Here is a 16,062-nt window from a genome sequence, read left to right as displayed (position 1 = left end):
CAGTTTTGGTAGATCTGTTGAAAATCATCATTATGAAACAGAAGTGATTAACTCACAAGGAAACTTTGTACTTCCTTGTTTTACTCTTCAGTCTTGTTTGTAGCTTAAATTGAAAACATAACATCTTAGAAATGTATGGAGAAATATTTAGACTTTAAACAGCAGTGACATACATAAAAGTAATCTTAGATTGTCCTAAACAAGTGGCATTATCTGGAATTCACTTTTTAGAAATGACCAAGACTTCTGGAGTGCCTGTGTTTTGTAGAGCAAAACAAACTATCTTGTTTAAAGACATACTTGACAAACTCTGCATTTGGCTGGACTTGGCAAAAATGTATTTTCATTAGTGTATCTCAGCGATGCACATTGCTTTGTGTCGTAAGCCTTCATAGCATTTTAACTAAAGTGCCATCTACAAAGTAGTGCAGTGCACTACAGCACTCCTCTTCAGCACTTCTTTCAGCCAGATTGTGGAACACAACTCTTATCTCTGCAGTTCTTGTCTGGATTTAGATGAACAGGATAACAGTTAAATAGTCAAGTGTTTACTATTGCTGTTCTGTGCTCTCCTGTCACTGGACTCTTAACTGCATGTGCAGCTTTTAAATATGGTGATTTAGAAATATGTTTTCAAGAGAAATTTTGTCTATGCTGCTATCTTGGTATCTGTTCAATATTGTTTTCTATTTTATTTCAGAAATAGGTAAGAGAGATCATTACATTTGCTTTCTTTTAAGCTGTTGCTTAGTTGCAACTGCTTTTGGTGAAATTGGCAATGGAAAAGGAAAACCAGAGAGGTTTTTTTTCATTGTTTTTTTCTGCATTTTAAAGTCGAGGCCCAGCAAGACCTACTCTGAGTAGTCCTTGCTGAGTCTCCGCTTTAATGGTTGTCAGTCTGATAAATCTTAGACAAGAAATTGGTCTTACAAAAGAAATTCGTCTTCTTGTATGTTGTGTTACACAATTGGGTATTGGAAACGAGATACAAGAAGAGGTTAAGGAACACATGCTTATTTTGCATTGCTGCAATACTGTGTGCTTTTTCTACTCCTTTAGAATTTTACCATAATTTATGTTAAGATGGGATACCCCCGTCTGCCTGTGGAAAAACAATGTGAATTGGCTCCAACCCTTCTCACTGCAATGGAAGGGAAACCTCAACCACAACAAGACAGGTATAACTACTTATTCTTGGAGTGAATTTTATTGGTACTGTTTTAGTAAAATAATTTGTATCAGTTGTTAAAATATTTCTTTTCCTTGGTGCTGTCTTCGTTACTCAGTATGTTCTTGGCATGTACAATTTGGATCAGTAATTCGGTTGTTTGGGTGGTACAAAAAATTCTTATTGTCTAATGCTGTAGTAATATAGAGGATCTGCAGCAGCAGACTTCCTATATGATAAGAGGTCTGTGTTTCAAGTAAGTAGAAATTTTAGCTAAGTTGTAATAAGTAAAAAGGAGACGAATTTGGGAGCTCTAGAAAACTGTTATTGATGGGCCTGGTTCTTATCTACATGGAGATGAGTTTCCACTGTGCTGGTATTGGAAAATGTCATTAAAATCATGTTTTTGTTCACTCTACATACTGTGATGGTATACAAGTATTTAAAAAATGACCCTACTGAAAGGCCTTGCAGTAAAATCTTGCTTCCATTCATGAGATTAGTGTGAAAATACTTGTAGCCCCTGGGAGCATGAGTTTTCTGTGTCAAAAAAGCAAGTACATGAGTGAAGAGAGCTTTGGAAAATCTGGCTGTACTGGTATACAACCACTGTGTTTGCCAGTGTTTCTTAAGGATGAGACAGTCCTAGATTGTATTTTGTGGCAGAATTATGACACTGTCAAAAATCTGGACAAATGCAGAGACTGTCTCTCCAAATATCTGCATGCATGCAGACATATATGTTCCATTTTAAGGAAAAATCCTAATTTATCTTCTGGTTTCCATTTTTAAGTACATCAGATGGTAAAATAGAGGCTATTGGATTGTGAATATGTTTAACTTTTGTTTATATTTTCTTTTTTTGCTGTTAAGGACCAGGTTTGTTATAAAAGGTTTCTGTCTTGTATGTTATAAATAAACAAATGTGTTTTTTTTAAATGGTTGCAGTAAATATAATTGTTTTTCAGCCTAATGCATCTTCTAATACCAACCCTTTTTCACATGAAATACCCTGCTGAACCACTGAAAGCAGCAGCTTCTCCATTTAATCTTGCTGAAAAACCAAAGACTGTACAGTTGCTTTTGGACTTTATGTTGGATGTTCTTCTTATGCCTTATGGGTGAGTTGATACCAGTCTTCTCTAGCACTGTTGTGTTCTTTATGTGTGAAACAGTATAAACTACACCCTTGAAAACTCATTTAAAGTATGCTGTTACTTCCTGGCTCAAATGAAGCCAGTGGAAAGGTAGAAAGGAAGTTGATAATTTTAAGAACCAGATTACCATCTTCCTTATTTTACAAAACATCTCTTTTCTACTTAATTAGGTGTTACACTATTCTGTCCTTACCTCTTTTGAGATCAAAGTGAAACAATGAGACATGTGAGCTATCTGTTAAATAGCCAGGCCTTTCAAATAGAAGTCTGACAAAAATGTGTGCTCATCTTTCTGCAGTTGAGTTTTAAGGCTTATTCCTCCAAGGTCATAAGCAAGAATAATTTCTAAAAATTTATGTTTTCCAGAGTTGAACCTTTGAATAAGATTTGTCTTTTGTCTGTTTTCTGGTGAAAAATGTTCAAACTGCAGTGATGTTGTCTTAGTGTGAGCACTGTTTTTGAAAGCAAGAAGAATGTATGGAACAACTTGAATTTACTGATTACTGCTTGTTAGGAACCTCTGGTGTCTAAAATCAGTACTTTCTCAAAGTGTTTTTTCCACTGGTTTTTGTGTCTTTGTATTGCTAAGGGGGCTTTTGCTTTTAAAGAAAATAGAAATAATTTTGATGGTAGAACACATTTCTATTTTTTCTGGCAGTAAAAGTGGATTGGTGCCAGTATGATTTTTTTGAGCTCATAACTCTTGCTCATGTGAGTGGATTAACCTAAAGGACTGAATTTAAAATAGCGAGCACATGAGCTTTCACCATGTAGCTTTGTTCGAGGCCATGCTCCCCATCAGATATTATGGGGGCCACTTCCATTTTGTTTGAATATACAGAATCTTGTAGCTTTTAGTTTAGAATGCCTGTTCTTCTGTTCATGGTTCACGCTCTTCAGTTGGCCCAGGTTAATTGCTCTTAGCTTCATCTGTGGCTGTACTGTCAACAGTTGAAGTCCTTGGGCTTTTCAGTGAGTCTTCACTCCTTCCATGCTTTAATACTCTGGCAAAGCATGAGTTTTTAAATCACAGAATCATTTAGTTTGGAAGAGACCTCTGAGAAAATACTCAGAGATGCTGCAAGTAGGAGGTGAAAATTTTAATTTTCTTTCCAGAAGGTGCTCAGAGAATGTCTTGACCTAGCCTGTGGCTCTGGGTGTCTGTCTTTTAAAGTCTTGCTCCCTGGGGTGAGCCTTTTTGCAGTGGTTTACCGCTAATTTGTGCTTGTTAGAACTTGGTCTGTCGTTGCCCAGTTGTGAATTAGCCTTGCCAGTTTGCTGCAGTAAAGCAACCAGAAAGCTTAACTGTAGGGCTTAAAGCTCATAATGAAGTGTTCAAAGTTTTAACTAATGAGACTCAGAATGAAATCTTGTTGTTGAGATTGTTTTCCTCTTTTGGTTGCCTGTGTGCTGAATGCAGAAAGAGGGGCTGGCTGGAGCAAAATAATTCTTGTTGGTCTCTGTTTTCCAATTTTGAGGCCATATTGTGTTGACCAGCTTCCAAGGATACATGGAGAGGTGGGGTGGCTTTTATGAAGGCATGGAGATGAGCACAGGGCAGCTAGACTAGCCAGTCTTAAAAAAGACCAGGCTCTGTAAACTTCATCTTTTTATTTTTGCTTTCTTTGCCTCCCCAGTACTAAAACTGCCACTCTCCAAGACAGTATCTCATCTATTATCTTTTTATATCAGGGTTTGTTTCCTGCTACTTGTGTTGCATGTGCTTCATTATTTTCCTTGCTGGGTTTGTGTTTTTTGTAGGAATCATACAAATATTGTTGGAGCTTTTAGCATGAGTTCCTTGAATGTAGTACTACATGAGTATTTATTTCTAATACAAAATAGATAATTTTTTCTAGTTTTTAACCCAATAACTCTTTCTGGAAATGCCAGTGGACCTTTCCCTTTCAAAACTGAAGTTTGTTTTCCTGTACAATGACATTGTTATGGCTCTTGCAGAATATGTTGGGATAATTGGTAGCCAAGCCTCAAATTCTGTCTTATGTTAGAGTTATGGGATTAATTAAAGAAAAATACATCAAGCTGGACATGTTATGTCTTTCTCCATTCCAGAATCTAATTCAGCTGGTAATGTCGATTGGTAAAGGCTCTAATGAAAGTCTTTCCCTGCCTGCTTAGGTTTGTATTGAATGAATCTCAAAGTCGACAAAATGTGCCCTCAGCCCAGGGATCTTCATCAAGTAGCGTCGGAGGTCCTGGAATCCCTCAACCACCTCCAGGGATGAGCTTTTACGCAGCCAAAAGGGTAATTGGAGATAGTCCATGGACACCAGAGCTGCTAGAACAGGTATTTAGAGCTGTGGGGCTGGTCCTTGGTGAACTGTGGGTGGTAACAGGGATGGTTGCAGATGGTGGAATGGAAAGCCGGAGGGAAAATATGTAACTGTTTCTGACCAGGCCTTTAGTTGCCCTGAGGGAATTTATTGGGGAGTTTTGCATGATGCCTTAAGGAATTTTGCTGTGGTGGGGTGGGGAGGAAGGTGGTTAGGAAGCAGTCATGACTGCAGCCTACTCTTGTGTTTTACTCTCAAAGGTTGCAACAGTGTCTTCTGTTTCTGAAGCATCCCTTTTTAGCAGTGGTGTAACAGAGTATCATGGTAATGCTGATACTTTGCTGCAGATGACTGCTGTGACAGGAGGCAAGCTAGGAGATGGAGAGCATGTGAATTTCTCCTTGAGCGAGCAGAAGCCATGATTTCAGACAGCTGAGCTGCTACAGTTACTGTAACATCCGCTTTCTTGTCAGTAACACTGTCTTTCCGTGGTATTGAACAGTGTAAGCTGGGGATAGTGAAGTTCATTGAAGCTGAGCAAGTGCCCGAACTTGAAGCTGTTATACACCTCGTTGTAGCCTCCAGTGATACAAGACACAGTGTTGCCACTGCAGCAGACCTTGAACTAAAGAGCAAGCAAAGGTAAGGTCTGGATGGTTGAAAAAGATGGTGTTAGTATTCCTGACACAGCTAGCTGCAATGTATGTAGTGCTCCAGAGAGGCTGTGCTCGAGAGGAAGAAGGCTAAAGTCCCCTATATACCTGTGAAGCTGCCATGTATTCCCTCTGGGCTGGGTATGAGGCTTGTTGTCTTGCAACTGGAAATGCCACTTGGCTCCAGAGCTGACAGCTTTAGCTGTGCGGGTTTGATCATTTTTGGTATTGCTTTTGAGCCATTTTCATACCAAGTCATGAAGAATATCAGTGGTTTCTACATTGCCCTCTGTGGATTATCAATTGTCAATAAGGCTTTAGTAAATGATTCCCAGAAAAGTATACTTTCATTTAATTTATTAGGAGAATAAAGAGATTAATTGTGAAATGGATCATAGTCTAGAAAGTTTAGCAAACACTGTTGTTATTATTGAAACTTTTGCTCACCTGCAGTTCACCTTTCATCATCTAAAGACAATGCTTGTCTTTAACTCATCAGGAGGCCAGAGTAATGGCTGTTTGTACTCTTTGCTGAGACACTGACAGTGGGAGATTTGCTGGCTCATGTAGGAGGTTGGAGCAAGACAGGCCTGTCTTTGAAATGTGTAGGTGGCTTCTGTAGGACTATTTAACTTGGAGTCAAATTTGTAATGTGAAATCTTCTGCATCTGAAGTCTGTTCATGTATCTCAGTCATGACAGTGGAGATGATGCTATTAAATGATGAAGGCTGATTAAGGAAGCTGGTCTCTCCTTTGCTGCTTGTCTTATCTTTCCTTCTGTGTTGGTATTCTTTGCCCAGAGAGAAAAATAACTGTGTGGACAAAATACATGTCAATATGTAATGCTGAATGTCTTTTATGAGAAATATATGCTAGTTCACAGATTACCATTCGGTATTCAATTGGGAGATGACTGTGGTCTGTATGTCTTGTTTCAGTGGGAGAGATGGAGCATGTAGGTTTCTCACAAATTATTTGATATCATGTTGTCAGAAATTGTGAAAGTGTGATCACATCCTCTATGACTATGTATTACATGTATGTGGGAAAAGTGGTTAGAAGTCAAACTGAGGACTTCTGTTTAAACTTTGGGAAGAATATTAATATGATGCAAAATGCTGTATTTTAAGAAACAGTCAAAGGTTGGAATCATAACATGTTGGTTTTCAATGTGTTTTTTTTCTTCAGTTTAATTGACTGGAACAATCCTGCTATCATCAGCAAAATGTATAAAGTGTATCTTGGGGATATACCACTGAAAACCAAGGAGGTAAAATTTGCCTTCACAGTTGTCTATCCTCTTAACTGCTAAAGAAGTAATTTTAGTTGTCTTACTTTATTTGAAAACATATATATATTTCTTAAATCTGTCACTTTGATCTCTGCTTTTACTGAGCATTTATGCTATTTGAATATTTTTTTCTCTGTGCCAGTGTGTTCTGATTTGCAGCAGAAAGTAATTTAGCTAACTTAAATATACTGGTGTCCAAAGATGCACTATTTCATCTCTGTTTCTGACAGGGATCTGTTCTGAAACCAGAAATGAAACGAGAGTCAGTCAGCACCCGTGTTAAATTAAAGATAGTTCCTCATCTTCTGCGATCCCGGCAGGCTGCAGAAATGTTCCCAGCTAACATTCAGGTGATGCTTATTTTCCAAATCTACTCTTCCTAATCAGTTTGATGATACAGTTTCTCCAGTACTTAGCAGTGGGAAGCATTGTTATTGATGACAGCGTTTAAAGAAGAGGGGGAATGAAAATCTTTGAAAGTGAAGCCAGACACTCTCTAATCTGCTCCTTCTTCCTTTTGGTCAGGTGGTATATGATGGACTCTTCGGTGCAAACACAAATGCAAAACTGAGAAGTCTGTCATTGCAGTTTGTGCATCATATTTGTATCATGTAAGTAGTTCAGAAAGCACAATGTTTTTTAGCTATTTGCCTAGAAGCCACTCTGTTTAATAAAGATATAACTGAACTAATGAGTCCTAAAACTCGGAGAATGTAGGGGGTTTTTTTACTTAATCCTGAAAGGTCAGTGTGTCTGTGCTTGCACACAATAAATTGTAATTTCTCACCTTAACACAGTCAAGAAAAGTGATACTAGAGAAGATGCTTTTCAGGGATCCAAAAGATAATATTTTGTTGGTTTCTCTAATTGCAGTTGTCCAGAGAGTAAAATAAAGCCATTAGGTCCAATGCTTTTAAATGGACTTACAAAGCTGATCAATGAATACAAAGAGGTAAGATTAAAAATTCTTTACTATAATTCTTCATGTGAATACAAGCAAAAGATAAATACCTTTACGATGGAAACTGATGAATTTTTTTTTTGTGTTCACTTGAGAGGCTGCCAGAGGATACATTTTAAGAATTTTTTTTGGAAGAGAAGCAAATATTTTAAAATGCTATATAGGAAAACTGTTTTATTTATTTAACACCTATACATATGTGCTTGGGCACCAATTGCAAAATCTCAAGAAACAATGGTTTTAGTAATATAAAGAGGGAAGGCAAAGTAGTATGTAGCTGCTCTTACTCTGGAAAACACAGGGACTTCAACTCTGGATGTTAATCCCATTGTGTTAAGCAGCTGTATAGGCCAGCTTGTAATACATTCCATCCTATCTGTCCAGGGATGGTATTACTATGGGAAGGGTGTTACCAAACAGAACTGCAATGCCAATCTGCCCTGAACGAGTTATTTCCAGTGCCGTTTCAAAAGTCAAATTCTCCATTATGCTCCTACATGTACCTTAGAAAGGGCTGATGTTGCAGATCATCTCTTCTGCAGATTTGAGCTTCTTGCTGCTTTGTTTGAACTTTGGATGTGACCTTCTGGCCTGAGTTGGCATTTGAATGCATGGGACTCCCTGCCATTGGGAAGGGAATGAAAAAGGAAGTAAGCCCATGTGTATAAATATGCTATATTGGTCATCCGAAGGATCCATTGCGCAAACAGCTTCCTTTGTTTACGGTTGCTGTTCAGACCTAGTGGAAGGTTTCTGTCCCTCTGCTACTGTTTCATATACTCACCAAATCTCCGTATCTGTTTTTCTTGAAATAAAATGTAGTTAGCTGAGACCAGAAGAGAGGTTAAATGTTTTGCCACCATTTGCAATTTCTTTGTTTCTTGGACAAAAGATCCCTCTGTTTCTATCTAATGTTTTTATTCTCAGATAGAAATATTTTATGTTTTAGGATTCTTTTTCCACGAAGGCCTGCTTGAGCACTTTCAAGACAGGATTTAAAGTAAATGTTTATTTATAAAAGATATACCTGTATGTATTTCTGGTTTTGCTGAATTTTATTTATTGTTTTATCATTCAAGGATTCAAAGCTGCTATCAATGGCATATTCAGCAGTTGGAAAGCTCTCCAGGTAACTGAAGCATCATTTAAACAACGGGACATTGAATAATTTTTCCAGAGTAATCAGTTAATTTATCAGCAGCAAGCTTTATGCCACCTGCTAATTTTGCAGTTGAGTGCATGGTGCAGAGAAAAGCACTTTTTGTGACAACTCCAGAAATGTAAAAGAAATATGTTTTTAGCTGATAGCTTCTCTAGCAGTGATTAAGGGAAGCTCATGAATTTTGCACAGTATTTAAGAAATGGTTCCACATTCTGGATTGCTAGAAATAAAAATTTAAGGAATATTCAGCAAAGACCAGAGGGCATGAAGCTAGGCAAGTGGTATGTTCAGTCATGTGCTGGTGATCTAAGTGGTTGTCCATAAAATGTCTCGCTTTCCAAACTGTGTTAAGGGAGGGGGAATTTGCTGCTTTATGGTGGATATGGCTAAGATAGAACAAACTTTCTGTGCTGGCTGTGATTGTTTGACAGTTAAAATTTGGAATGAGGGGAAGACCAATGAAATGTGAAGCATTTCAATTTAAAAAACAAAAGCTTCATGGATTAAAATATCTTGTTTCAGCCGAATGCCTCAGCTCTTTACCAAGGATATAGCACTGGTACAGCAGTTTTTCGAAGCCTTGTGCAAGGTGGGTGCTGATGGGGCTTTGGGAATTCATTAGTGTCTTCTTCTGATTTTGCTCAGTTTTTGACACTATGCACTGTAAAGTGAAACCTCTTGGTTTTGTACTGCAGGAGGATGCTGATACTAGGCTTGCCATTCAAGAGGCATTGTCCATGATGGTTGGAGCATATAGTAACCTGGAAGGAGCCCAGCATACCCTGATGGAAGCTCTTGTAGCTTCTTACTTAATAAAGGTATTTTCAGTGGAGTAAAAATCGCATGCCTTAAAAAAAGAGCTATTAATTGTCTTCCTGTTTCCTGACAGTTCCTGTTAGATACTTCCTGGAGCACGTCTTCCTTTTCTTACTGAGTGTATTGGCCTGTCTAGGAGAAGGCAGGGTGTGTATGCTCAGATAAAATATTTTTAGCATGGGTTGATGACTGCAAGGCAGGTAACACTGCAGTTCTTTATTTGTGTTCTGTTTAGCAAAGAAACAAATCCATTGCAATTGCATTGTATGTTTCTCATAGTCTTCTCCTTAGAAAACTTCAAGAAGTAGATGCTTCAAGGACAGTGTCTTCTGAAATGCTTTGGGACATTGAGAGTTTGGTAGAAAGGATCATTCGCTGCTAAGTGGGGTTTCATTGTGCTATGTGGTATCTGACATAAGGCACCTGTGAACTTCTCCAGGAGCTTAGTCTTGACACACTAGTCTAGACTAAACCAGACTTGACTGATCCATACTTTGAATACCTTGTTTGTGTTCAGAATACACCAGAAGTCTGGATTTTCAGAAAGAATGAGTGTTTTGTATATTCTGTGTTTGCATGGGTACTCAGACTGACTGTGTAGGTGTATGTATTTCTAGTTTAAGAGATAATTTTCATGCTGATAACTCTTTTGCTTAAGGGATCTAAATCTCCAGGCTGTACCTTTCTGAGACTATCTGTACCTTACAGACAGAATGATCACCCTAAGCTGATGTTTCTTTCCCACCTCTGGCTATGCTGCTCCTAAGTGTAGCTCTGTTTTCTGTGGATAGATGATATATGTCAGTTTCATTTCAAAACTGCCTGGATGGAGCAGTTCAGTTTTTCAAGAATTAGCATGATTCCCCAAAGTGTGCATGTGTTTAATTAAACACTTAATTGCCCACTTGTGTATATATGAGAAGTTAGATTTTTTTTGCCCTGTCTCCTGCCATATGAAGAGTAAGCATGAATAGTGTCTCAAAATGTCTAAACTTTTTGAATCATGTTGGTACCAGAGGACAAAACAAATGACTGATGATGTACAAGTGCTGAGTGAAAGTCATTACTGCTTGTCATTTAAAACTCAACCATATGTTTGTGTCTTTTCCCTTTAAGCCTGAAGTTCAAGTACGTCAAGTGGCTGTAAAATTTGCTAGCACAGTGTTCCCTCCAGATCATATCCCTTCCAGATATTTACTCCTGTTAGCTGCGGGAGACCCGTAAGTTGTTTTCCTTTATAAATTGTTTTCTCGTATATATATGTGTGTACATATATATGTGTGTGTGTGTGTGTGGATATGTGCGTGGATATATATATAAATATGTATATATATATGTGCATATTCATACACACTGTATATGCATTCAATATATATTTGGATTAAATACAAATACATGTACATATATGTGTGTGTAAGTTTGCACATAAATAACTCAAAGAAAATCAAATATGGTAATTTGGAAATTAAACTTCACATTCTTGACACTTCTGTGGAGAGCTGTTACTATACTCAGTGACAGTCTTTAGTTTCAGATGAACTGCTGTCACTAAAGCACTTCATATTAATGATCAGTTGCAATTGCAAAAGTAAAAATACATTAACTGAAATCACTTTTACAGTGTCTAGAAATTATTTTTTCCTGGCAAATTCTGTCAGTCTATTTTTAGCTTATATTTGCAGGGAGTTGAACATGCCGTTTTGAGAGTTGCCACTCTCAAGTAGCTGACTCGTTAAATTACAGTAATCATTTAATTTGCAGTTTTCTGTTACGGCAGTGTAAGTGGTAGGGGTTTTTTTCCAATTTAATTACTAAATTTTTGATGTGAGTAGCTATTGTGTAACTAAAGAAAGCTAAACAGATCAGTTGCAACAACCTGCTCTGTCATTGCAGTGTCAGCACTGTTTCAGGAGTAGTTATCTGCTATTAAGTAGACAATGCCACCTGGTAGGTGGCAGCTGAAGCTTGACTGTAGGAAGTGATAGGGAGAAGTAGCATATAGGAAAACAAGGATGTGGGAAGCAGGAACTGTTGGTGAACACTAGAAGGATGTAAGAGGAACAGAACTGAGCTCATCCAGACAGTTTTGCAAGGAGAACCCATTTTCTTTCCCATCTCTAAAATAAACAAATCGTTAGAAGTTGTAATTAAAGATTTTTTTCTCCCTTCCTTTCAAAAAACCCTCCCAACATCTCATTTAAAAACCATTCTCTCTCCCCCAGCTTCCCAATACTTCTTACTGCTCATTAAAGACTGTTTGTTCTGTGTATATAATGTCTGTTTCTCATCTTTTCTTCTGAAAGGCGGGAGGAGGTACATGGAGAAGCCCAGCGGGTACTGAGAACATTTTCTGGAAAAAATGAAAAGGAGAGTTCTGGGAAGCAGATGCCATCCTTCCCTGAAATGGTCCATTACATTCAAGACAAGGTATACAGTGCTTCTGTCACAGTAGATGACAAATAAATGCATGATGTTCAGGCATGTGGTAAGTGTGGTCTTGCCTTCCCTATGTCGGTTTCCCACAGCTGTCCCAAGGAATAAAGTTAGTGAAAGTCACAGTGAGGACCACACATAGTATTTTATTGCGAAGATTACCACTTGTCATCGCTTTCTGCTGTCAGTAATTGCAAGAGATCCAAGTGTAGCGAGGCAGAGCTTTTAACAAAAGGAATGTTTTGCTTTCTTGCAATTTGTGCAGATGATATGTGAAACGAGGAATCAAGTTTTCAAGGCTTATAATCCAGCACGTTTCACAAACACAGTTCCTGGAGGTGCAAGAAGACTACTTTTTATTTGGCCCAGTGAACAATAATATACATTAAATAAAAAAAAATCGTAGGCTAGGAAAGGAGATACTAGAACAAATGAAGAAGTCTAATTTGTTGACTTAAAGGCTTAATTTTTCATCTTCATTGCAATTTTTGGAATAATAGCCATGTAAACAGCCCTTCATGAGTTTAGTGGAAGGACATGCCAAAAACTGTGCCACTCAGTTCAGTCACATCTGTTTGCTCTGAGAGCTCATCTGGAGAAGTGTTAAAATACCGTCTGTGTATAGTGGCTATACTAGGCTTATAAGCAGTGAAGGAGATGTGGAGAGTCACTAACAGTATTTTTTCCTGTGATAGCCTTTTTAAAAAATTGTCAGAAGTATGTAATGTCAAAGCACATCTGATTTTGCAAGAGATCTGTGATAACAGAACTCTTACACCTGAGATATTTATGGTGGTGTACTCTACTAATACTCTGAAGTATTTGATGTTCTATAAGAAAACTTGCTTTTTGTCCAGAATCCTGGCTATTTAAACAGATACTAAAAAATTAAGAAGCCAAGATTGAATTTTAGATAACACTCTTAGATGCTGTCCCCTTGCAGTTATTTTTAAAATTTTCCTTAACATTTGTAATGTCACTAAATAATTATAGATCAGTGTAGTTTAGTCACTGCTGAGAAGAGTCCCTCAATCATGGAGGAATTAAAATTTTTTTTCGAGCAGTTTTCAAGTCGTCTTTACATGTCCTGACGGTGTATTTAAAAATCCTGGAGGTATATTTGTTTGTTGAGTTATCTCAAAGTGTGATTTTTCACATACTGTCAATAATCTGTGACTTTGGGAGATGTTTGAGAAGTCTGTATGCATTGCTTGGCACAGCTGGCTGAGATGAAAAATGACTTCATGATTTAGCATGATACTTCTCTCCTTCTGAAAGAAAAATACGTGTGAAAGAGTAGGACCAATCTGCTGGGTATGGGAGGGAAACCATTCCTCAAGGGAGTCACTGTCTGTTCACTAAATCAGATTTTCTTTAATAGTTCTGGATATCATTGAAATTAGTGTTGCAAATGATCATAGTGTGTTGAGGGGAGTGAGGATCTGTTGTCTTCTGCAGCTGCCTTGTGTGTTTACTCAAGTACAAGGCTGGCTGACTGAATCAAGCCCTACCACTGATGTGCATGTTGCCTGTTTAATAGATACATATTACTTTTCTGCAACATTTGCAGTGGGTGTCACTTAAAACCTCCTGTTTGGATGTTTTTCTGCTGGCATATTCCTGCTTGTCAGAGCTAACATTTACATGGAAAGGAGTTGCTCACTTGCTGCTGCAGCCTTCCATATAGCAGGTAGAGAGATTCTCTCTGTCTCAGTCTGAGAGACTCCCCAGGCTTGGCTGACACAGCACAGGGCACCCACCTCCCAGGACTGGGGAAGCCTGGCTGTTCTGCAGCCTCTCCAGGCAGACCTGCTATTTTAAAGCTTTCTGGCTGCCTGTCAGGGGGGAGCCTCAGAGTCTGGAAGTTCATGAAGTACTTTACTTTTAAATTCTAAAGTGCTTCTTTGTTCCCTGAAAGGAAGAAAGAATGTTGTGCTCCTTCAACCTCCCCTGCTATTCCCTCTCATGCATTCAGAGTTCCCAATTTCTGAATTGATAGGGATGTAAAATAGATCAACCTGACTGTTACCAAGTGCACTGTGCCCTTTTTGTTACAGAGCTGTTAAACATTTTCAGTTGCTAAGAGGAGGATTAACACAGTCATATCAGCAAAATTTCACTGACCTTCCCAACATCTCTGCTGTTACGGGTCTGTTATGGGAATGTTCCACTCTTAATGTACTCTGTTGTTTAGGCCTCTCACCGAATGAAAACCCCAGCTAAATATATGACTGGAACTGCAGCGTTGCCTTTTAATCCTGCCACATTTGGGGAGGTAAGTGCCTGGTTTTCCTTCCTCAGATATGTATACCATTATTTATCTAGAGGACAGCATAAGAAGCTAACAGCTATCATAAGTCACCCTACATTCTAAAGTTCTTTGAAATACATGTTGGGATTAACTCTCCATCCTTTGTCCTTAAACGGTATTCGGAACAGGATTTGCATGGGGGGTTGGAAGGAATGTTCATTAGAGGGTTGCTCCACTGCTTTCTGCAGCATATCTAATGGAATAGCATTAGATATTAATAACATTAGATACTAGTCTTGTGCAGAGGTCCCATTATGCTCCCTAGGGCTCTTTTTCTAACAGAATTCCAGGCTTCAGTGATCTCTAGACACAAACCGAGATGGGAAGTGAGATCTGTGTTAGCAATGTGTTGAGTTGCGTTTGTACACATGCCAAATTGGTATAGGGTACAGGCTGAACTGCCTGCAAGGAGTTGCATCAGCTGATGATAAACCAAAAGTCTGCGTATGATTTAATCTTTAGAGAGTGATGTAGGGTTGTCTACTTACACAGGCGTATTGCAGAAGGTGGTCCTAAGATTTGTTATACTTTATATTTGTTCCTGTCTCGATACTAACTCTTCTGTCTATATTTGATTAAAGAAAAAACTATCCAGTTTTGATTACACTGGATACAGCACATTGTCTGCTCTTTTGTCTCCTGCATGGTTTTTGACTCAGGATCATGTGTTTTTATCTTCTCTACTTAGATAGTTCTCTATCTGCGGATGTGTCTTGCTCACAGTGCTGGTGTGGTGCCAATCTCACAGAGCTTGGCAGATATGCAAGATCATGCTCCAGCCATTGGACGTTACATAAGAAACCTCATGTCTGGCAACCACATATCTTTCTCTTCCTCCTCCTCCTCCTCTTCAAAAAGTGCAGAAACCAACCCTGTACACATATATATCAGCCTTCTTCAGCAGCTCTTAGCTGGTGTTGGAGGTAAGAAGCTGTGTGCAGCAGTATCCTGAAGAATTAAGTGTCTTCTCTAACTAGAAATGAGTTGTCCTGTGCTTTGAACTTGGCTTCAGCAATTACAGAGTTGAAACATGGACTGTATACTATTTAGTTTAAACTTGCTTTCTTCTGTGCTATTTTGTAGGTGGGAGAAAGCAGGGCTGTAAAATTGCAGCATCAGTTGACATAACAGTGTAAAATTGTGAAGCCATTGTATGTAACAGCTTCCTCACCAGTGATTGCTGTGTCTTCTCACTCTGATAATAGCCTATCTACCACAGGTGTAGTCTAAAACATTTGAATGCATTTAGAACAAATTGCTACCAGAGTGTTTCCTTTTATTAGTTTCCCTAATATGTCTGAGAAATATTATACCTTATTATTCTGTATTGTTTGTTACTCTTAGTGAATTACAAATAAATGCCTGGAAAGCCTGATACTTCTTTACCTCTTTTTAGCACTGAATGTTACATTGTTGTAAATACTGGAGTTGTTTAACACCCTGGTTCTTGAATTATTGTTTAGGTTTGCCAGTCATGTATTGTCTTCTAGAAGTTGTTTCAGTGTATCCAGAAAAACTAGCCACCAGATTTGTAGACAAAATGGATTGGATTAAGGTATTTTGAAAACCCTTTTTTTAATGTTTTTTAGGGGGATGGATGGGATTTGGCATTAGCAAAATCTGGCACATTTCCCATGGTGAAGCAGAGTATTATTTCCAAGCATGCACTTAATTTGAAATTGGTATCTCTACTCACAGTCAACACCTCATGTTATATGTATATGTACCAGGTTGTTGTATGTACCAGGATGGGGAAAATTATTTTTTGGTTCTTTTGTATTACTGATTTTGTTCATTGACTTACATGTTCTAGGT

The 16,062-nt window shown here is 38.3% G+C and overlaps 1 protein-coding gene across 3 annotated transcripts in view; it reads left to right on the top strand.

Annotated features, from left to right (window-relative positions):
* Window positions 1–16,062, top strand: part of ECPAS (Ecm29 proteasome adaptor and scaffold) — a 60,364-nt gene that overhangs the window by 12,860 nt on the left and 31,442 nt on the right. For 2 of the 3 annotated variants that reach the window (XM_048290549.1, XM_048290548.1), the window contains exons 4-19: window positions 1,060–1,178; window positions 2,137–2,289; window positions 4,465–4,633; window positions 5,122–5,261; window positions 6,462–6,543; window positions 6,795–6,914; window positions 7,090–7,175; window positions 7,438–7,516; window positions 8,605–8,654; window positions 9,210–9,276; window positions 9,383–9,505; window positions 10,620–10,723; window positions 11,807–11,930; window positions 14,131–14,211; window positions 14,936–15,170; window positions 15,711–15,802. In XM_048290549.1, coding sequence (XP_048146506.1) covers window positions 1,060–1,178; window positions 2,137–2,289; window positions 4,465–4,633; window positions 5,122–5,261; window positions 6,462–6,543; window positions 6,795–6,914; window positions 7,090–7,175; window positions 7,438–7,516; window positions 8,605–8,654; window positions 9,210–9,276; window positions 9,383–9,505; window positions 10,620–10,723; window positions 11,807–11,930; window positions 14,131–14,211; window positions 14,936–15,170; window positions 15,711–15,802 — 1,824 coding nt within the window. The remainder of the gene's footprint in view (window positions 1–1,059; window positions 1,179–2,136; window positions 2,290–4,464; window positions 4,634–5,121; window positions 5,262–6,461; window positions 6,544–6,794; window positions 6,915–7,089; window positions 7,176–7,437; window positions 7,517–8,604; window positions 8,655–9,209; window positions 9,277–9,382; window positions 9,506–10,619; window positions 10,724–11,806; window positions 11,931–14,130; window positions 14,212–14,935; window positions 15,171–15,710; window positions 15,803–16,062) is intronic. The other variant, XM_048290550.1, reaches the window with a different exon arrangement.

Source organism: Corvus hawaiiensis, chromosome Z (assembly GCF_020740725.1).
Source record: "Corvus hawaiiensis isolate bCorHaw1 chromosome Z, bCorHaw1.pri.cur, whole genome shotgun sequence".
In the NCBI taxonomy this organism is placed as follows: Eukaryota; Metazoa; Chordata; class Aves; order Passeriformes; family Corvidae; genus Corvus; species Corvus hawaiiensis.
This window is presented reverse-complemented; position numbering and strand designations above follow the sequence as displayed.